We start from the raw sequence: 23,835 nt of genomic DNA on the forward strand, positions 1-23,835 counted from the left end.
TAATTGAAATACCTACTTCGAAAAACATTTTACTTCAAAGTATGCAATTAAAAGTGTATGTTATTATTCAAAAAAGTGTAAAAAAAAATGTTATTTTATTTCGACCGGAAATTAAGTAAAAATTTTTTTTCAAAAACGTTAATAGATTTTGAAATAATGAGTTGTTCGATAAATTAATTATCATGTACGATATATTATCATCCAATCACCGTACCTATACATGTTTTGAACTTATACACAACATAAATTAAACGATAAATCTTAAAATATCAATTATAAGCCCGATTATTTTTAACGAACCCCCCACATCTCTTAAGCTTACCTTTAATCATTTTTTGGACGTTTTAACATTTTTACATAGCATTTATTTGATGGATTTTTACTATTACTCACGTATGTCTCAAAAGGTGGTGTAAGTGGTGTCATCCCTCTACGTTATCACACAAGTTTACATACGCCCTACACCTCACCCATCCACAATAAAATAAATTATTATATCAAATAAGTTAAGTATTGATAGGTCATGAGTATAGAGTAGGTATAGTAATATAGTGCATGATAAAAATAAAAATAAAATAACTGCCAATGCATGATAATATGAATTAAGATAGTACCTACATACTATTAATTATTATTTATTATATTATTAAATGATCAATTTAATTTACATTTTTTTTTAATAAATATTTATGAGTAATATTAAATTATATGAGAGATGAGACACAAGAAAAAATTAAATGTAACTTAACATCTATATTAGTTGAGTGCTAGCACTGCTAGCACTCCTACTAAAGATATACCTAGGCTATAATATGTAGGTACCTATTCATCCTACTTGTATCTATATTTAATTTTCTATAGTTTTTAATTAATTTCCTAGTATACCTACTTATTAGTTATTAATTATTATACCTACATAATCTAATATGTAGGTAGGAACATTTTACAGTAGAAGTATTTAAAAATACTTGTTATATTTTTTATACATACTCTTCATCTGATTCTTCATAATTTTTTTCGTATGTTTCCAAAGTTTCTTCAGTAATATTTAAAGATTTTGATGACTTTTTTTGTTTTATTCTGAAATCTACATATAGTTAACATAAAATCTCATTACTCTAATACAGGTTAGGTTAGTTCGATAAATATACGCATTATACGTATTTTTATTTTACTTTCATAGGTTTTTTGTTGGGCAATAATTTTAGGTGTGACATTTGATAACTGCTGTTTGGCGACCAATTTATCAAATGAAGTCACATCTATTCCGTCGAGTACGTCAATTTGTGGTAAAGTACCAATAACATACTCGCGATATCCATTGTAATCTGTACAAGGATTTCCAGTGAGATACCTGAACAAATTAAAACATATAGGTAGGTACAACGATTTATGGAATCGCATTAAAAAAATCCAAAAAATCCTGATAAAAAGGTCGTCATTTAAATCTACAAAATTTGTTTTGGACATCGATTTCGCAGAGTTATCCCAAAATCAAAAAGTTCAATACCGCACCCGCTGTTTAATATATTTATATATTATATAATATTATAATATATATCAATAATGCATACATTTATCTAAAACCACATTATCGTTTAGAACAGTGCACGAATTCATATTTATTAATCAAAATCACAAAATTGTAATTCATAGATCATAAGTAATTAAATTAATAAGAATATTTGAAAAAAAAAATAGGATATAGGTAAATTTATTCGAATCTAAGTATTATCTTCTATATGGTTATACATACTTTATTTTATCTTATTATATTCGTGTACCTATTCGACCACTGAAATTGTATTGATATCGTTCTTAGAATAGAATAGACAAAACACATATAATTATAAAGAACTTATGACAGAAACAGAATAGATTCATTTTTATGTACAGGCAATTAACGTTTCAAATTGATGCTGTTTTAAAGATAATATTTTAAATATTATACAAGCAAAAAAAATTCAATGCTAAAAAACTATTATTATATATTATATTATTATTATTATTATATCTTCATGGCTTTTTGAATTTTAGATCCTCTAACGAAAATTATCTAACCACTTTAACCTAATATACAAAATACTAATATTTTTTTCGCTTTCCCAATAAATAACTTACGTTAAGTTTTTAAAATATTAAGATATGTAGGTACTAGCTTATTTATTTAACTTTTATAATAATACTTATTATTTATCGCATTTTAAATTAAATATAAAAAAAAAAAACGACATTTCTTAAAATGTTGATATTAGTTTCAGACGAATTATATACAATTAAAAAAAATATACATTAGTTATCGATATAGTGTAAAGTTAAAACTAATACGACTTTACTTACAATGTTCTTAAATGCGTGTTGTATTTTAATGATTCAATGCTATCTAGTTTCCCTATAAAATTCATTGTCAAGTCTAATTTGTTTAAAGATTCACATCGGTCCAAGTTTTCTACTTTTTCAATACAATTTAATGCCAAATTTAAATATTCCAATTTCTTTAATTTGTTCAAATTTTCTGAAATCAAAAATATTGTAAGTAGGACGGTATCTTCATAGATTATCATTAATTATGGACATAGACAAATTTTAATCTATTTCACAGAGAAGTGTTATCATAACTGGTTTATATAATTACAATTAGGGACTAGGTATTTAAAACTTTATTAAACATTAATTTTTAGCTAATATATAATTTTATAACATAAAATCTAAATGTTAGGGAGGTTGTAGGAGTTTGAACTCTTAAAACCCTCCTGGTGTACCTATACACCTGATTTCACAGTCTCACAGATCGGGACAAGAATAATTTTCTGGGAAGTTCTTTACACTAACTCAGTTCTCATAATAGATAAAATAAATTTTAAAATTAGTTCCAAGTTAGTTTAATTTCTTAGGCTTGACCATTACCAGATTTCCCAGTCACATAAACATGCTTATGTTTATGTAATTATCTAACACAAATTAGTAATTACCATAGTTAAGATATATATATTTTGTGAATAAAAAAAAATGTTTTATTTAAATTAATAAGAATATAGAATAATGTAAAAATATTTAATTAACTAACATTCAAGTTTTCAAAATGTATAATAATTGTAAGTTGTATTAAATGAGCATTAATAAAAATCAGATATTATAGGATCCATAAGACATATTTTATTGATATATAATTATTAATTATTCAGTCACTATTTATTAGTTACTCACTGTAATATTTGTTTTAATTATTAAAATAAACTAAGTCAAAATAATTATTATTTGAAAATTTCTTTTAGAGATTTCTGGTTTATTAATTTATCATATATATTTTACCTTTTAGGTTCAAACTCTTTTTATGTATAAACTTAAATTTAATGGTACATAAATTTACATTTACTCAAAATAAATAACATGTATATTGTATACAGTATTATATATACAAACTATTAAGTAATTTTAACAGTCAAATAAAAATATAAAATAATTGCTTAATAATATTTTATTGTAAAAGAACACAAGTGTTTTGATGAATATATTTAATTACACAATATGCTATAAATATATAAAAATATATTTTAGAAAATAAATTATATTTAATTACAAATACCACAAAAAAGAATAGTTACTTATACACCCTTGTACTTAACTATAACACTATTAAATAATTAACAGAGATAAACATAGTACAATAATTGTTTTTGAAAATTAACAGTTAGTTGGATTGAGGAGAATTAAATGAGCATACACAAAACATAATATTACGCCTCGAAAAAAATAGATGTATAACTGGTGAATTCTTGGTACCAAATGCTCGAAGTAAGTATTTAGAACTATTATTCACAACTGTTGGGTTATGTACATTCATATCATCCAATGAAAGATCTTCTAAAAGTTTTGAATAATCCCAAAGCATTATTTTACAATCATGAGAGCCAGTTGCTAAAATAGTACTATCTCTACTAAAAGTAATTGTATAAATAGGTCCGTTATGTCCAGTTAGCATAGCTATTAAATGTCCATGTGCAATGTCCCATAGAAGTACATTACAATCATTGCCAGCTGATGCTAAAACTCGTCCTTCATTTGAAAAGCATAAAGTCAAAATTTCTCCTTTATGGCCAGTCATCAATCGTACTTGTTCTCCGGTAACACAATCCCATAAACGCACAGTTCGGTCACTTGATCCAGTTGCAATATAATTTGAATTAGGGTGAAACTGACAACAATCAACATCTGAAAAATGACCAGCGAACAACCTTAATGTCTGATAATTATCTGTTGCCCATAATCTTGCTGTGCGGTCTCTACTAGCAGTTGCAAAATAATAACCATGTAAACTGAACTTGACATCAAATACAGGATGGTAACTTCCCTTATATGCAACTACACATGACCATAATAGTAAACTCCAAAGTCTAATAGTGCAATCTTCTGAACATGACAATAATAATGTTTTATCAGGACTAAAGGATACTTGATATACAGGGCCATAATGTCCGAGTAAAGTACGAGTGGTTTCTGCTGATCTATCATCTAATATCCTATGCATTACATCGTCTGATTCTAAATCAATATCTAGAAGTTGATCAGCTGTTTTCATAGCACGTAGTTTTTGAGGTACTAGGCTCCACACGCGTACTCGACTATTAGCCATTCCTACAGCCAACATTGTTGCATCATCACTAATTGTTGCACAATTTACAGCATTGGAACAATTTAATAATGTATAACAACATATTGAAGGTAATGTTTCATGATTTAATGCCACTCGCTTAGCAGAATCTAAAACTGCTTGAACTTTAATTTTTTTATCAATCTGAAAAATGTAATGTTTAAATATCAAAAAATATTATTATTGTACATTACAAACTTAATAAATTAAAAATAGGATTCCCATCAGTTTTATAATTTAAAATTTGGATGACACTGAATACTGATAGAAACTAAAAGTCATTAAATTTCTACTACAAAATAAACTATTATATCCATTTTGATTGAGTAATATTAATATATGTATTTATTTATATTTAATATTAATTGGATAAATTTAACTATTAAACATAAAACTCAAAAGTATTAAAAATTAAAGATAATTTATATTTCCTACAAACAAACAAAATTATCTAATTTAAATATTAAATAAATAAGACATTTTTGATTTTATAACATTTCTAAATGAAAATTTTAATATTTTAAGCCATCATAAGTATTTCTCTTATGTAATGACATGGTAAAGGTATAAATGTATAATCAAGTTATTCTAGAAGTGGATAATGGTCAACACTCAACAGAAAATATTTTAGTATTAATTAATAGAGTATTAACTACAACATGAAGATAAAAATATTACACTAAATACCTTCATGAAGTTTTGAGTGTATGGATGAAAATATGTTAAAAATATTGTATTAAATTGTAAATGTTTCATTTTGAGGGTGCCAAACAAATCCTAACACTTAAAAAGAAAGTACCTACTATTTAATATAAGTTTAAACTAAGTAATATATTTTACAAATTTGTAAAATGATAATCATATAAATATATTTACCTCTCTTAATTGTGGTAGTGGCATTCTATCTAATGGTGGAGCATTAGGATCAATTTTAGTTTTTTTAGATAATAAAGGATTAGACTTTGATTTCTTTTTTTTTGGTTTTTCGCTCTCTTGAGTTTCTTCTTCATCTTCATCTAAGTTAACTGTTGCGGCTGCAGTTTGCAAATCGGTTCTTTCAATAACCCATAATACACTCTGGATTTATTATCTTGTCGAGTTCCTTCTCCAATCATACCTCCTGCTACCGCATCAATTTGTTGTTTGTTTCTAGCTATTCCTTCATATACATCAAAGAACAAATTTTCTTGAACGATATCTAGTAAGACAGTTTGTTTTTTTTCTTTCAGATGCCGTTTTAAAAGAGATAATGTATCCCTAGACATTCGAACAACAAATTCATTTGATTTGTAATTACTTATTAATGCATTATCATCTAATTCTTCTTTTTTGGTAATTATTGCCAAGTTTTTAATGTCAGCCTGATAGTAGGATTCTTGTATAGGTCCAAACTTATTCATAAACCTTAAAGCTTCAGCTTCATAACGATTACAAACAAGATCCAAATACATGTGTACAAATACTGGATACAAAACACAGCTCAACTCGTGTTTGTAAATATCTAGTGATGTTTCAACAAATTTTGATAGAGTTATATAAGCATTCTCATACACTGACGGATCTCCTTGAGATTTAAATATATTTAGAGCGTTATTAACATCATGTTCTGAAGTATTATATGCAGAATCTGTCAAATTTGCTTCTTTCTTCAATGTTTCAGCAGTAGAATTTAAGTTATACTTTTTGAGAATTTTCAATGCAACACATAAACTAGTCTTTTTATCATCTGGTTCTTTGGGAGTTTCGTCGATCACTGGTTTAATATCTGGCTTAATATCTTCTTCCATTTTTTTTAATCAATGTTATATGTTATAAGCTTATAATAATTTTTTTGTATGTAATTAAATACATCCACAAACCATAAAATAATTGAATATTATTCTATGATGAAATGTAATTAACTATATTGAAGTACCTAGGACCTAGGTACTTAATATTAAATTTCTTGAAAATAAGTTCTGACGTATAATAGTGTTATTTAAGCCTTAAAATTAAATCACTTTTTAAATTAATCAAAACTATACATTTTAATTTTTAACGTAACACGATTTGAACTTTGATCAATTTAAGGAATGGTTTTAAAAAAAAATTAACTTAAAAATGTGTAAACAAAATATTTTTTTTGATAAGATTTTATACAGTGTTTACAACGTGAAAACTAAAATATTCAAGTTTGTATGATTTACAGTTTAAACAATGTAGCCGTAGGAACGTTTGAAATATTATTAAACAAACAGACGTGTTTTCACGATATTAATTGTACTATACAATATTATGTCCTCCGTAGTATTTTAATAATTTTAATGCAAATTACAATAGGTAATAAATTCTATACTATACTGCAGTGAGTAAATACTAAATACCTAATTGCTTAAGGTATTGTATTATATATTTATGACTCATAAACATTAAAGAAAGGATGTTGAACATGACCGATCGTTGGGTGGCAGTTAGATGGGGGATTGGGGGTCTTAGCCCCCTAATATTTGGCTAGCCCCCTCAAATATTATTATTATTTCAGATATTATCAATGTTGCACATTCCATAAACAAAATATACACGCATTACATTTGTTCTAGCCCCCCCCCCCCTCCCAAAAAAAATTGACCCTATCTGTGCCTATATCGATCGAGACATCGAGTCGATAAAATATTGTCCAAATTAATTGCATTCACTATTCACCAGAATGCATTTTGGATGATACTGATACTATATGGTAGAGAAATAGTATATAGTGTATAGTGAAATATACAATAGTGTACTAGTATAGTTTGCATTTACAGATAGGACTTGTATTTTAGAATTATAGTTACATAATGGAGTATGAACCATTGAACCATGGTGAACCATTTTCAGAAAAAAAAATTATCCTCCAAATAATTGAGATAAAAAAAGTAGGGTTCTCATTTGAAAAACAGATATTTTTGTTGCCCAGGAGTCAGGGGATTAAATAAATAATCTTGGGAATTTGAAAAATATGATCCAATTAATTTTTTTAAATCGCAGTGTATAATTTATAAACGAGTAACGACCTAGCTAAGTCCACCAAACAAACATCCCGAGTGTGTGCCTATCGTAAATCAAAATGGAACTGAATTTACTTAGCGAATCAATGTATACACAAAGTAGGGCATCTATTGGTTTTTACCATTATAATCTAAAATCTAAATGGTTTAATCTTATAAATATTTTAAAAACAGTTTGTTAGAGACTAAATTTCCTATATCAAAATATCTGTATATGTTTGTATATGTTTTTAAGAATATAATACTTCCAGAATGAAGATTACCGTTTAACCTATATAAAAAAAATATTAAGTATTATTTATGTACCTATATGAGTGTTTTCACTACCTACCCAAAAAAACAATAACCACGATTTATGAAGTTCTGATATCTATGTAACTTATAAGTTATAATTTATATTATTAACACTGAGAAGATTTTGTTTTTTAAAGATTTCATTATCTCTTATTCTATAAAGTTCAAAAAGTCAATAGGTATACCTATTCTTAAAAATTCACATCCATTCGATTAAGAGCAATTTGGTCTAAAATTAAAATAAAATATTTTATAAATTATTCACATTTAAACTATTTATACTTAAGAATATAATAATTAAAAAGGAATAAAAATTATAATAACCTTAATAAATAAAACAAAGTCGTGTTATAGTTACACATATCAAAATAATATCAGTACTGTTCGGGAGATACATCCTGGCGGATGTGATAAATTCAAATCGTATGCATTTATTCGTTCTTATTTTTAAACAGAAGCAATAATTATAATCATAATAGAATAATAAAATATTAACATCCAATACATTAATCGAAATATTTTTCTTTGATATTAAAATATAGCAGGATGTAAGGACATAACTACCTATTAGAATTTCAAAGATCACATTATTAAATATTGTAATTTTGTTATCGAAAGTAAGCAAGTAATTCAAGTATAGGTTACAATTATTTATGTTTTTTGGTAATTATGGCACTACTAAATATTTGTTTACACAAAAATCAAAAGGTTCGTGAGAACAATTTCATTATATGACTAATGTGAGTTATATAAATTAATAATTAAAATTGAAAAGTATTAATATTTAATATAATAAAATATTGTTACAATTTACAAAAATACAAAATCTAATTACCATTACCTATGTTTATATTACTACATTATGTTGGTTTATGGTTAGTATTTAACTAAAGGTTAGATTATTATATATTTCATAAATTAATTGCATAAACATCAAAAATACAAATTATAATATCCGTAATTCGTAAATATTATAGTTCTTATTTATGTTAATACGAAATATTATGTATAAAACACCTATTATACCTATCTATGACTTGCACGTATGGACGACAGTATATAATTTATAAGTTATAAGTTTATAAATGTATTAATGTATTATGTAGCTATAGGTAATTTATACTTATACCAAAATAATAAATCCTTTTTATTATAAAATACGTAGTACCTACAGTTTAAGTATTATAATAAAAAAAGTAAATACTTACCTTGACGATATTATTACCTATACATAAAAGATGAAGACTTGAGATAAAGAAAGATATACCTATTACCTGGTTCAATGTACCTATGTAATAATGTAATATGTTGGTATATTAAAAATATTTTTACAATTTCCAATTTATTTTGCAAGTTACAAGTGAATGCAACTTGATTATGAAACTATTTGCTATGTTATGTATAACTAACTATAACTACTTAACTTTATTTGTAGGTATATTATACTAACCTATTTTAAATATTAAATTTGATTGCAAAAGTAATATTTTTAAATCTTTACACCAATTTTGTAAATTTTCTATTTTAGTAATATCTTCCTGGTGTAAAGATATTTCTTCTAAAGTGCCGATTTCACCTTCGTTATGTTCAGAACGTTTTCTTATAAGTTCAATTGTAACTAAAAAAAGTTTTAAAATAATATAGAATATTATATGATCCTTCATTGAGTGTAATAAATTATTGTTATCATCACAATCAAAAATGAGATAAAAAAATAAAATGTTTATTTTTAAATTTTTTTGTTATTATAATTATACCAATGAGATTCTGAGTGGAGCGATGAATATATCGATATTACAACGGTGTTTATTTTATTTGTTGTGTCTCGCAGTAAAAATACTTCGATTTTAAACTTAAGGTGTAGTTTTTTGCAAATTGAAACAAAAATTAATTAATAGAACTTATACGTTGAATAAGTTTTTGATAAAATTGAATTCTTTATTTTAAAAACGAATAATCGAATTATATTTTCAGTTTCTAAACACGGTACAGTTATTGCACAATAATTAGCATTTGTTTTTCACACGTGGTTTTTACTTTAATATAATGTACCTAATATTATTAATTATACAGATCGATGGGTAGGTACTGTAGTACATCTGAAGTCTTTAGTGAGTAAACAATTTTTAATATACATTCATTACAATTTACTGATCTAAACTCTAAATTTTAGAGTACCTATTAACAATAAAAAATATAAAATACATTTATGTAATTATTATACAACGATTACCAAAAAATGTTGACCCTTTTTAAATTATTTATACGCATGAGGAATTTTCGATATTATATATTATATAAAGACATTAATAATGTCCAAGCATAATTTTTTTGTATGTATTTGTAGCTTAAATTTTTACAAAATAAAAAAAAAATATAAAAACTACAAGACCTAGTTTGTATAAGTAGTAAACAATTTTAAAATCTTCAATTTTAATAGCTAAAGTTTGAACATGTAATACAATATTCCTCATAAGTCATAAGTTATAAATAGTTCACACTGCTGGAACTAAAAAATCTATAAAATAATATAGAAATAATATTATTTTTTATAAATATTTGAATTTCAAATTTGGATGAAATTACCTACATATTTAAACAATAAATAACGATTTTCATTAATTTGTTAAAATAAAAAAACATTATTCGTGGGGATTTAAAACTTATACATAAAAAATGTACCAACTAAAACTAAATGTAAGTTACATTAATTATAAATAGTTTTAAAAATGATAAATATTTACTCTTACTATAATCGTAAAAATATTGTAAAAAAAAAGTAATGAAATGTATAATAATTGTAATAAAATCCATACAGATTTTAAGAACTAATTTGTTAAATTTTTGTTCAAGCACCCATCTCTCCTCAACCCAAAAAAATTCTGTATACGACACTAGGACTAAGTATTAGCATCGTATATTTTAATGACTCATCAACTTATAAGTTGATTTATGTAATACGAATATACGATATAATAATTAAATACTAATTATATAATAAATGCAATATTCTCAGAAAAAAATATTTCGACCTACTGTAATACTAAAAGTAAAATAATTAGGGTAAGTAAATTACTTACCTTAATAGCTATATCAAAAAACATATTACGAAATAAACTTATTAGTATATAGAATGATAGACCTTTTCCGCTCAAAATCGTTTTTTATATTTAAATTTAATACGCCTATATAATAATGAATCACTCTATAGTCTATACCTATGATAATTATTAATTTTACAGCAGAGTGTTACACACTTTCCAACCTTTTTTTTATTATTTAAAATATTATGACTGTTTAAAATCTATATAATATAAATATACAAAAACCAAATTTGATGGGGGTAACTGGTAAGGAATCAAAAAGAGTGAGTGGGGAAATTGAGCCAGATTGGTTCCCGTTTTTGTTCAGGTCAAATAGTTACAATTTTAATTTTATTTTTAATAATAATTGGTACAGAATATAAATTAGATACCTAGTATAAAATATAAATGCACCTACTCTCTACAATAGCAATACATTGTTAGAGGTTTAGCAAATTATCGCTGATCGATTAAGTTAACAATTGAGATATTATAATTAATAATTATACTCACAATACTCTCGCTGTATGGGTATATATTTTTTTTGTAATATATTATATCCAATGATTCCTATGTAGGTAGCTAAGTATAACTTTAATATGTTAGTGAGCACTTTACGGTCTCAAATAACACCGTCATTTACACTCGTACCTATATAAATTAATTGTTTTCGCTTATACATCGATCGTATTTTAATCTATATTTTTTAATTTTAATTTTTCGTTAGTATGGAGTTTATGTTTAGTGAAAAGGGAACTAAAGTTGTTGATTATTATTTTTAATCAAGGATACTTTAAAGTTAATAGTCCTAAGTCCTACTCCTAAGCCTATAAAATTGAGAAGGAAAATGTGCGTAATTAAACGGGAATCAATACGGTTTACCTTAATAAAATACCTTTATCAAACGGTATCCATGTGGAGTTGGGGCTTTGTTGTCTACCCAACAAACTATATAAATTGTAAATTTCAGAGTAACCAAAATATTTGACTATCAGAATATCCACGTACATCTAAATTTAAAAATGTATATTATAGTTTTTATATTTTTAATTTAAAAATAGCTAAAAAATAATATGACTAAATTATGGAAATACGCAAGCGACGTCTTAAAACACCGTTATAAATTATTATCAATAGATTACAATTTTCTGGTAAAATTAGCAATGACATTTAGTAAATTTGAAATAATATTACAATCATTGTATTTCATTGTAAATCATTGTATTTTTCATTAAAAGAAGAATTATAAGATATTGCAGGTTCTTGTAGGTAACTACTAAACTACCTAGTATAACTAATAGTAAAGTTATAGTAAAGTTAAGTGTTCGTTAAATCAGTATTACAAAATGGAAGTGATATTATTGATATTGGAGATTATATAGGAGTCCTGGTATTAGAATAAAAAAGACTCAAAATAAACTTCATAAAATCTCGTAGAATGCGTTTCACTTTTTACATCTTTCATCAACACTCTATCTACCATCAATGAGGAATGTCCAAACCATCCTTGATAATGGACATCGAATCAACAAAAAAAATATAGAAAGGTGGAACCATCATTTTTCAAAATTATAGTATAGGTCACAATTATCCTTCTGTTTACTAATTGACCAACATTATAGTGGTACATTGGTACCTACCTGGTACCCAATTCACTTTTTGTTATTTTTAATGTTACACCAAGTAGTATTTTATTATTTAATATCTAAATTTTTGGACGTTTGTGATTAATCTAAATCAATATTAAACTAATTTTATTGAATTATTGAATTTTTAATAATACCTAATAATAAAATGGAGTTCCGAGTTCTATATACGTCCATAAATATTAAAATGTATAAAAAAAATAATCATAAAAATGTACAGTAAAAACGCATAAAATACATTTTTATATCGTATCCTAGTTTATATCGAATTAATTTAAAATAAACTATTTACTTATAAGTTATAATTAAAATTTATTGCATAAGGTTCTAAATTTTAGATGACTATACACAACCATACACATAATTTATTGTACACAGCTAGTATACCTATACACCGTTTTTGAGCTTGGTGAGCTTTGATAATTAATTTTATTATAACATCACATAGTCACATTATCCATATCATTAACTTGGATATACATATATATAACTATAAAATACTAGAAATAATAAATCATTGGAGGAAAAATGTATTTTGCAGGTTTGAATTATTTTGTCCTTGGATATTCTCTGACTGAATATCGTTTTAAACGAACAAAACATATAATAATATCTATCTACTTATATGAAATTTTAATGACTATACGAATTATGATATAAATATATAACCGATAACCCATTAATATATTATAATAATATAGATACTCACTATTAGCCATGATTATGCAATACGCGTGCTGGATTCGTAAAAAAACCACTATTTTATCGATCGTATTATTTTTCAAATTTCAATAGCCATTTTTTACGAGTTTATATTGATGATAATAATATGTCGTTGCTATGGAGCAGCAGCTTACGACTTATGGGGTTCTAACGTTCTATTATAATTAAACTACCAAGTACCAGGGTAGGTTGCGTGAAAATTATGGTCGTTCATACTCCATGATACAATCGACTTGTGAACGAACCATAGACTTATAAATAAACAAATGTATAAATAAACATCGTAGAGTAGTACCTATGGCACGATTTTTTGTGGACTGGTGGAGGCACAGAAAATAGAAATACTTATAGAACGAAAAGTATCTAAGTTTGTAGACTTGTGGGTGGTTAACAATAGGTATTTGTAGCTGCTGGTGGTCCAACGTCACGTCCTCTTGGACGAAAATATTTGTTGCACTATTCCATGACAATTTTTGAGTTTTTCGCCGTTAACTGTGTTAACTGTGGTGAATACACCAAGTAGTACCGTAGTACACTTCAGCAGTACTACTACTACTACTACTCTACGGGTGAACACCCTCGAACCGAAGACGGATTGATATCAATCCAATCAATCCACCTTGTCACCTACCAGCAGCTACTGTCCTTATAAGTACAAGGTCTGTGTTTGCCCTATGGTTTTCCCCGAACCATGAATGTGGATATTATATTTTAATGTAATATCAATTATCATAGAAAAGAGATTAAACCGTGGTTATTGTCTTATTGAATATGATATAACAGTTATCTGTTATCATAATATTATTATTATTATTATGAATATCGTGATCATCGTTTGTCAGATGACTCAGATGATAGAGTTTATTATTCTATTCATCTCGTTCGCACGCCGTTACGAGTTCACGACGACCTTTCTAAAGAGTAAAGACGAGTTCTTACTCGTCGACAATCGGTTTCGAGTGTGATTGCACGTCGACCGTGTTTTCTCGTACAGCAGCTGTACTGTTATATTTGCTATATTATTATATCGGTATTCGGTGTAAGCAAATTGCAAAATATGTTAATGGCAATTCATTTCGCGACGACGTGTTGACGTTTCGTGCGGTGCCCATGTTCGATTATTATCGTGGTAACCAATAATCATCACCTACACCAGTATTTGTAATATTATGCGTTAGACTTGAGTTACACACGATGGCTGCTAAAATACAACCGTTTGATCCTCCGAGTTCTGCCAGTTCCGATAGGTAATTTACATTGATCATAATAACTAATATATTAGGTATATTGTAACACTATTTGTATCAACCTATTTTTTTTTTTTTTTTTTTGTATAGTATGTTACTTTAATACCATTTGCTGTTAATGTCTTAAATGACTGTTGCGATTGTAGTATGCGATGTGTGTGGTTTAGATGGTTTGAATAGTCTATTGCTTTCGTATACTACGGTCACAGTAGTTTTATTAATGTTTGACAGGTTTAAACATGTTTTTTTTTTGTATATTATTTATTTTTTTAATATTAAATAATTTCAATAGGTTCATAATTTAGGATATATCCTCACTTCCTAATTCTGGATGTTATCTTACTATTGTCAATGTGTTTGTAATTTTCAATGACTTTGAAATGTATTATTTGATAATTGTATTGTTATACCTACTTAACATAATTTGTTGAAATAAATTCTTTAGCAAATCCACACGTTTAAAATAATAATAATAAGGTACTTGTATAATATAGAAGATATTCTTATACCATATTTATAGATAAATAATGTTTATTTAATTCTTATTTTGATTTTAGTGATTTGAACGAATATCGTGATGTAGTTGGTGACATTTCGGTTGCCTTAGATAATGATGACGAAGAAAGTGATAGCATAATCTCTTCTAGTATGTCACCATCTAAACAGTCGACTAGTGCGCCATCAACCGGTAATAATTTATTTTAATTATTCTAATTACATTTTGTAAATTAAATATAGTAGAATTTTTAAGTAACTACATAATGATAAAATTGGTTTGTTTAAAATTCAATCATGATCAACAATTGGTTTGTTATTAGAGTTATAAATTGACCTTCTATAATAAGTATGTATAACTTGTCCTATTCATCTTGGTACTTGGCAATCGATAAAGTTTAAAAAAACATTGACTCAAAAACTATAGTATCTAAAAAAAAATATTATAATACTATGGATTAAGCTTTTGTGAAACCCTAATGTTTGCTGAGTGCTAAGATTTACTATACGGGTTATAGTAATATATTGCTATCAAATTTTATAATTGTACATTCATGAATTGAACATATTATGTTCAATTTGTTTACATTAAAATTTTAATTAAATAGGTAAAACAAAAAAACATGATCTTTCAACACACAATTTGTTAACTAACATATTACTTATTTTCATTTTATTTTTGTAAGTTAATTTTGTGTTATTATTTTAATTTAAGTGTTGGTGAAATCTCCTCGGTCAACATTACGGCAAAGAACAACCTCTGTCAGCCAATCAACTAAAAAAACAGCTACAGAGTCAGTATTACAGTCTCATACACGCACAATTTACACAGCTGGTCGACCACCATGGTACAACACTGCTGGACAACAAGTAGAACCATTTGTTATCGGTGAGTCATTTATTATAATTAATTGCACTTCTTTTAGACAACAACATTTTATGTATTTATAATAACATAATATGAAATATCACTAAACTTTCAAATTCTTAACAAAATAAATCAAACATTATATACAATACAATATTTAGGTGTATGTGGTGGAAGTGCTTCGGGGAAAACAACTGTGGCTAGAAAAATTATAGAATCATTAAATGTTCCATGGGTTGTATTGCTTAGCATGGACTCATTTTATAAGGTTTAATTAATTAATAGTAGTATCAATTATAGTATTATAATTAACAATTTATCTAATCTATTATTTTAACATTAGGTGTTAACTGAAGAACAACATGAGAAAGCTGCCCATAATGAGTACAACTTTGATCATCCAGAAGCGTTTGATTTTGAACTATTGACTTCTACTTTACAAAGATTAAAGGATGGCAAGAAAGTTGAAGTACCCATTTATAATTTTGTCACACACGCTAGAGAAACTAAAACTGTAAATATTATATTTTTTCTTTAATATTAACTATTGACTAAAATATATTTAATATTATATTGTACTAGTTAGTAAAAGTTGATCAAATTAGTTTTTAGGATTTATGTTAAACTGATTGATTTAATTTATATCTCTTATTAATTTCCAATCTACAGTATAAGTATTATATTTATATATTTTTAAACATATTTTATATAATATTATTTATTTATTTTAGAAAACAATGTATGGCGCAAATGTCATAATATTTGAAGGAATTATGGCATTTTATAATTCAGATGTTTTGAAGGTTAGTAAAATTTTATTAAAATTAAATATTAATTTAAAAATTTTATTGAAAATTTTGATGGTTTAATTATTTAATATTAATTAATTAAAGATTGGTTAAACTTAAGTTTTAAAAAAAATGTTTAAATTAAAACTCAAAATTTTATTCTAAAAATTAAAATCATACATTTTAAAATATAACTTATTAATTTACAATTAACAAACAATTAAAATTTAAATAAAATCTACATTTATTGTTCAAGTTTGAAAATTTAAAAAGCTTGAGGCATACATAATTGTAACACTTATTAAAATGTTCAGTTAATTATTTTCTGTTTTTAAAAAATGTTCACTTTATTTGTATAATTCTTTGAATAAATATAAACCTAAATTCTTGAATTATGTTATATACAATGTCCATGAAATATTCAGTAAAACTAAAACATTTTTTATGTAAAACATAAAAATAATTATCAGTTTTATATTTTTTAATTGAACATGTACATTCATAATTATTTAACTTTATATATTTGTATAGATGTTGGATATGAAAGTATTTGTAGATACTGATGCTGATATCAGATTAGCACGGAGACTTAAGAGAGATATATCTCAACGAGGTAGAGATCTTCAAGGTGTTTTAAAACAGTATTGTAATATGGTAAAACCATCATTTTCACATTATATCGCTCCGTCCATGATCCATGCTGATATCATTGTACCTCGAGGTGGGGATAATACAGTTGCTATAGAATTAATTGTTCGTCATGTACATAAACAACTACAAGCGGTGAGTTTACTTTATAAAGCAATATTTTTTTTTTATCAATATTTAAATTTAAAATGATTATTTCTTAAAAAGTATAATATCATAGCAGACATAGACATTAGGAATTAGATAATAGTTAATACATTATTTACCTTTTTAGTTTATTAGAAATAGATTAGATTAAATTAGAATTATCTTTGATATACTGAAGTGTAACAATATTAATTGTTATATTTTGTAAACTTATTTACTGTGTAACATAAGTTACTATTTAAGTTGAAATCCATTATTTTATAATTTAATCATCTGTCTTAGGTAAAAGTCTTTACATTAAAATTAATTAATTAACACTGTATTTAGAAATTGTATAGCAAAATTAGTTAATATAAATAATTTGCGATTGCGAATAACTAAAATATTTATATATCATTTATTAGTTGAAGAGTATATATGAAATATTTATTTTGATACTAAAAAATGTTAATTACATTCAGGAAAAATTATTAACTTAAGTAAAAGATACATTCAATTTTTCTAAATTTTCTTAAAAATATTTCAGCTTGAAAGTATAATTTTAAAACAACAATTTCTATTTAATATAATTTGTTAACAATATTTTAAAAATTAAGTTAATTTTCTAACTGTTTAGATTTGAAATGAAGAATAGCGAAATATTTACTATTTGCTATTATAAGATTGTACTTAGTGACATTTTGAATTAGACGATATACCATTTTTTAATAGTTTTGTGAATGTGGAAAAGGCGAGATGTTCATTCCATTATGAATTTTATGAATTTATGATATATTAATGTATCATATATGTATTATTGCACAAATGTTGAAGTAGTATTTGCCTATGTATATTGTTGTTATTAATATGTACTATGTAGTATCAAATAAATTAATTATCATACCTATTATCGATATAAAAACAACACTAGTTCACATGCCATCAAACTATATTTAATTTTAATTACTTTCAATACTGGTAAACAATACAATTGAATAGTCACGGAGAATTCATAAAATAGTTAAATTAGATTTTTTTGAACTATCATCTTAATTAGTTAATGTTTTAAGTTCCTAGATATTTCATTAAACAACATAATTTCATACATTAACGCTGCCATTAATTCCTATATGTATAATTTTTTTAACATTATTATTTAATAGAATTATTTTCAATTCTTCTTGAAATTAGCATTTATTTTTGATAATATTTTTTATTAAATTTATTTGGATCTGATTCTTTTCATTACACAGTTTATTGTAAAAAAAAGAATTTTCGACACTATCTTATTTTATAAATATCACTTTGAAAATAATGTATCAAAATTGTAGTTATTAACCAAATTAGGTTTAAGATTACATACAACTTTAAATGTTTAAATAGGTAAGGAAAAATCACTTTGCTGCATTATAAAAGGATTCCATATTTTACGGAATTTCAAATATTGTGTCATATTGGTTAAGAAGTTAAGAGAAACATTGAGAAATGATGATATCAAATATGTTAAAACTTATCATTAATTATTTGTGATTAAATTGCATTGTTTTACTATTATTTATATTTTATTTCATATAATCAAAGAAAAAAAAAATATAATAAATGTATCTGTTTATAACTACTAAAAGTGTATTAAATGTATTATTCATTTAGCTACTTGACTTATGTGTTCAAAAAAAACACAAATTAATCTTAAAAAAAAAATATATATATTAAGTATTATAATTAATTTTATCATAGAAATCTGTTTAAGTTTTGAACTTAATACTTACAAATAATGTTAAGTGAAGGTAATACAAAAAAAGTTTAGATTTAATAAGTAAAATTAAAACGTTTTTGTTAAACAACTAATTTGTGGGGGAGATATACTTAAAATATTGAATAATTTGAAATAATTAATATCACAATTAACATTTCATAGAAATCGAGTAACAAAAAAAAAAAAAAAAAATGGACTAACATGACTGATCAATTAACTTAATTGGTTTGTTCAAGTGCAAGCCAGTATTAAACTGTTATTTAAACTCATAAGCAATTATGAATTACTAATGATGGATAAACATATCGTGGTATCATAGTTGATTTTAATTATCAAATTTTATAAATAGAAGTTTAAAATTAATTTGTATACATAAAAATTTAGCTAACAAAGGGTTTGCACGTCATGCAATGTGCTTTTAAACTACATCACCAATTTTTGTTTTGATTTTGTTCATGTGTGTGATTTGATTCAACTTAAATTATAGGATAGTTCATATTTCAATTAAAGATATGTAAGAAAGATATTATTTTCATGGTTAGATTTTTATTATTATTATTATTATTTTCATGACAATACTGTATGGGATCATCATCTATTAAATATATAGGTAATGTTGAAGGTTTTTATTAAAAATAAATTTGTTCATTTAGTTATTTAAAACAAATAGTAATTGTGTGTGAGTTATTAAAAACATCACAATTTAAAATTGTAATAGTCTCAAAAGAGTGAAGAAAACTCCTGTGGGTTATTGTTTGTATGCTAATGTGTAGGGAAACTATCGAGTCTATTTTTTGTCTTTGTAAAAAATAGGTTAACCAAAAATATTGAACACTGATTAGCGTTGGCTTAAATTAAAACTATAAATTAATGTTAAAAATAGTTAAAAATTAACATTTCATTTATAAAATTAAATTTTAATGTTATCAAACATGAACCATGTTCAACTTTGTAAATAGTTTAGTAGCATTAATTCAAGCCAGCAACTTGTTTCTGGGTCAACTAGTATTTCTATAAAATTTAAATAAATGTGCCCAACAAATAAGAGCATAATGATCTTCCAAAAATAATTATAAAAGTATTATATTTAATTTTTAAGTTAATTTGCATTATTGATTTCATCATAGACACTTTAAAAGATTTTGAATTTCATACTTACAAATATTTAGAAATATGTGGCAATACAAAATAAATTATGATTAAACTGAATACTTTTTTTCTAGAAAAAAAAATTTATTATTTATTTATATCATATATTATAGGTAATATGAAAATATTTTCAGTGAACTTCTTAGGGGTGCACTTAAATTTTTGAATAATTTAAACTTTTAATCAATTACTATCACAATTTCATATTTAATAGATATTAAGTAAAAATAAAGAGTTGTAAATATTATATATTTATTGTTTTACTGAATCCAAGTCAGGGTTGTACTGCTATTTTAACTCAAAAGCAATGATAAATAATTGCGCACAGTATATACATGTTAAATTCAAGTATTAATAGATATTAAACCTATTAAAAAAAGTTATTTTATGTATTAATATAGGAGTTTTGTCTCAAAAATAATTTCTATATAATGACTAGTGTAATTTTTACTACATTATTATCATTATTATTTTATAATTTATTTATACTGTTGACTTAAGATTTATGTTTGTGATCAAAAATGTTATTAACTAAATTAAATCAATTAATATATACATATTATATCTAATTATTCTATATTATAGGTAGGGTAATTATTATTATTTACTTTTTTGTGTAAATAAATAACTATAACATTAAACAATTTTATAAAGACAGAGAAACAATGTAAGTTCATTGTTTGTAAAATAAATATCTATGGCTATTTGAAAAATGTTATCTATGCATTATAAACAAGTTGTGATTGGCTGATATATTATGTTTAGTGATGCAGCCATTGTTAATAGTTGTACAAATAATAAAATACACAGAATTGTAAAATAATAATTAATATGGTCTTACACTTAGTTATAAATGTGAATTACGTAGGTATATCAAGTCAGATCACGGTTATATTTTTCATGTATAGATTAACTTTAAAATTAGGTAATAAAATAAAATATACCTAAATATTTTTACTATTAGTATATTATATGTATACCTATATAATAATATATTTCATTAATGTATCTATTTTTTGAAAAAAAAAAAATCTTTTAAAATGATGAAATATTATTCTATGTTTCAGCGAGGATTTAAATTACGAGAAACACTTGCAATGTCTTACGTTGGTCAACCTCTACCTAGTTCTATTCATCTATTGCCATCTACACCACAAACACAAGGTTTACACACATTTATACGAAATAAAGACACACCCAAGGATGAATTTATATTTTATTCCAAACGGCTTATTAGACTAGTTATTGAGTTTGCGCTATCATTGTTGCCATTCAAAGTAAGTAATGTTATTTTTCTTATTTAATTAAAAAAAATAATATAAATAGTTGAATAAGATAATGAATTAAATCTATTATGTTTTATTTAGAATGTTATTGTAGATACTCCCCAGTGTGTACCATATTCTGGTAAGAGGTGTGCTAGTGACAAGATATGTGGTGTGTCAATTTTGAGAGCTGGGGAAACAATGGAACAAGCAGTTTGCGATGTTTGTAAAGACATACGTATTGGAAAAATTTTGATTCAAACAAATAGATCCACTGGTGAACCAGAAGTATGTGACTTGAATATTTATTTTGTTTAGTATAATTAACTAATGTTTAAATTTAGCTCTATTATTTGCGTCTACCTAAAGATATTAAAGACTATATGGTGATTTTAATGGATGCCACAGTAGCTACTGGTGCAGCTGCAATGATGGCCATTCGAGTACTTTTAGATCATGATGTTCCTGAAGAAAATATTTTGTTGGTTTCATTACTAATGGCTGAATCTGGTATGTATGTTGTTTAATTAGACATTGTAAAATACTAAATACTTGATAATATTTTTAGGGGTGCACACAATTGCATATGCATTTCCTCAAGTGCGCATCGTCACATCAGCTGTCGATCCAGAAATAAATGAAAAATTCCACGTTTTACCGGGAATTGGTAATTTCGGTGATAGATATTTTGGCACTGAACCAGAAGAGTACTTATCCAGTTAGTAAAGCAGTTCAATTGAAGTCCTTAATAAATTGTGCTGAACTTTTATTATAAGTTTTATTAACTTACAATTATTTTTCAACTATTAATTTCTCACAGTACTATATATTAAGGTGTTTTAAAATTGGATGTACTTAACTTAATGTAAGACTTCTAGAATTAATCAGATTTATGATTTATAATTGTTTATAATTGGATTGATATCATTGAATAAACAGTTTTATTTTATAATGACTTAAAATGTGTCAAAATAATTTATATATTCTTAATTACTCTCATCACATATAATTGATACAAAGTCTACATTTTATTGTTAATGGTGGAAAATGGAAATAACATTGGTCATTAATTCATTATAACAGTTTAGTTATTTATTAAGCCATGTTTTGCTTTCATTATTATTAAATTATTTTACTTATTATTATTGTTATTACCTATCTGTTCAATCAATTTCGAACTAATTTTAAATTGATGTCGATGGTCAGTTGTTAACCAGTTTAGATACAAGGTAATACTATTACTTATTTAATCAACCTAATCAAATATTGTATTATTATTTCACTAAATTACAGTATTAAATAATATTTTTCATGTTTTATAATATTGGGTTCAAAATGTTTATAATGGAATATAACAATACACATCATTAATAAAATCTAATGACAACAGAAAAAAAACTAGTTAAGAGGTAAAAAAAGTAATAGATTACTATTTATGGTATCTATTGTAAATACTTAAAAAAAAAGAAACCTTTTATTAATATTAAGAAATAATATAGTCTTAAGTGTTGTCATCAAAAAGTTAGGAGATTATATTACACTAAAATTCATGATTTACAAAGTAATATTCTCTACATAATTCAGATATTTTAATTTTAGCTGAGATTTGGTTGAATGTAGATTTATATCAGATGAACTAGAATATTTATTATAACATAATACTGGATGGATTGGTGACATTGGTGTAATAGACTAATAGAGTAAGTAAATGCAGACAGTGGCAAAAGGGGCAATCGCTCTAAATATGTATGATGTATATGTAATATATTGGGTGTTTCGATTATTTTTGTAGATTATCACAGCTAGAGTATTATAAAATGATAAAAATAAAAGAGTATTGATATAGATGAAAACAAAAACTAAAGACAATTTTGTGCCCTTCCCATGAAACATTTCTGGATCCGCCTCTAAAGGGAGGCAGTTGTAATTAGTTGTGTTTGTAAGGATTTGGTATCAGAACTCATAATTATTTCATAATATGAAAGCGTTGAATAATTATGTGGTAATGTAAATTGTTTTATTAGGTAATGTTAAATTTCTCCATCGAGTTCAGTGATACAAACCATGTAG

At 25.0% G+C, this 23,835-nt stretch overlaps 3 protein-coding genes across 6 annotated transcripts in view; 1 reads left to right on the forward strand and 2 right to left on the reverse strand.

Moving 5' to 3' along the window:
- The window catches only part of LOC114130180 (protein tilB), a 40,432-nt gene extending 26,721 nt beyond the window's left edge, over positions 1 to 13,711 (reverse strand). For 2 of the 3 annotated variants that reach the window (XM_050197681.1, XM_050197682.1), the window contains exons 1-5: positions 13,410 to 13,711; positions 9,422 to 9,589; positions 2,341 to 2,515; positions 1,176 to 1,354; positions 991 to 1,087 (exon numbers count right to left, since the gene is read on the reverse strand). In XM_050197681.1, the coding sequence (XP_050053638.1) occupies positions 991 to 1,087; positions 1,176 to 1,354; positions 2,341 to 2,515; positions 9,422 to 9,589; positions 13,410 to 13,419 (629 nt within the window). In that variant the 5' untranslated portion in view covers positions 13,420 to 13,711. The remainder of the gene's footprint in view (positions 1 to 990; positions 1,088 to 1,175; positions 1,355 to 2,340; positions 2,516 to 9,421; positions 9,590 to 13,409) is intronic. The other variant, XM_050197683.1, reaches the window with a different exon arrangement.
- LOC114130176 (transcription initiation factor TFIID subunit 5) lies at positions 3,530 to 6,738 on the reverse strand. The gene is given in 3 exon segments (XM_027995081.2): positions 3,530 to 4,795; positions 5,528 to 5,703; positions 5,706 to 6,738. Coding segments are annotated over 3 exon segments (2,013 nt in total). The 5' UTR covers positions 6,439 to 6,738; the 3' UTR covers positions 3,530 to 3,691.
- Positions 13,712 to 14,257: 546 nt separating the features above from the next.
- Positions 14,258 to 22,727, forward strand: LOC114130199 (uridine-cytidine kinase-like 1). 2 transcript variants are annotated; one of them, XM_027995117.2, is made up of 11 exons: positions 14,258 to 14,670; positions 15,228 to 15,358; positions 15,881 to 16,054; positions 16,195 to 16,301; positions 16,377 to 16,547; positions 16,765 to 16,836; positions 17,353 to 17,604; positions 21,568 to 21,777; positions 21,868 to 22,053; positions 22,110 to 22,275; positions 22,334 to 22,727. In XM_027995117.2, exons 1-11 carry the CDS (start codon positions 14,618 to 14,620, stop codon positions 22,486 to 22,488), a joined length of 1,677 nt encoding a protein of 558 aa, XP_027850918.2. In that variant the 5' UTR covers positions 14,258 to 14,617; the 3' UTR covers positions 22,489 to 22,727. The 2 variants fall into 2 exon arrangements, with proteins under 2 accessions (XP_027850918.2, XP_050053637.1); XM_050197680.1 differs by lacking the exon at positions 14,258 to 14,670 and adding an exon at positions 15,126 to 15,147.
- Positions 22,728 to 23,835: the final 1,108 nt, after the last annotated feature.

This window comes from Aphis gossypii, chromosome 1 (genome assembly GCF_020184175.1).
Source record: "Aphis gossypii isolate Hap1 chromosome 1, ASM2018417v2, whole genome shotgun sequence".
Taxonomy (NCBI): domain Eukaryota; kingdom Metazoa; phylum Arthropoda; class Insecta; order Hemiptera; family Aphididae; genus Aphis; species Aphis gossypii.

What these genes read in the sequence shown, in the direction of transcription:
- LOC114130199 (XM_027995117.2), top strand. Translation starts at nt 14,618, where the DNA reads ATGGCTGCTAAAATACAACCGTTTGATCCTCCGAGTTCTGCCAGTTCC. An exon ending in AGTAGAACCATTTGTTATCG is followed by an intron (nt 16,055 to 16,194) that starts GTGAGTCATTTA and finishes TACAATATTTAG; the next exon opens with GTGTATGTGGTGGAAGTGCT. An exon ending in TATCATTGTTGCCATTCAAA is followed by an intron (nt 21,778 to 21,867) that starts GTAAGTAATGTT and finishes TGTTTTATTTAG; the next exon opens with AATGTTATTGTAGATACTCC.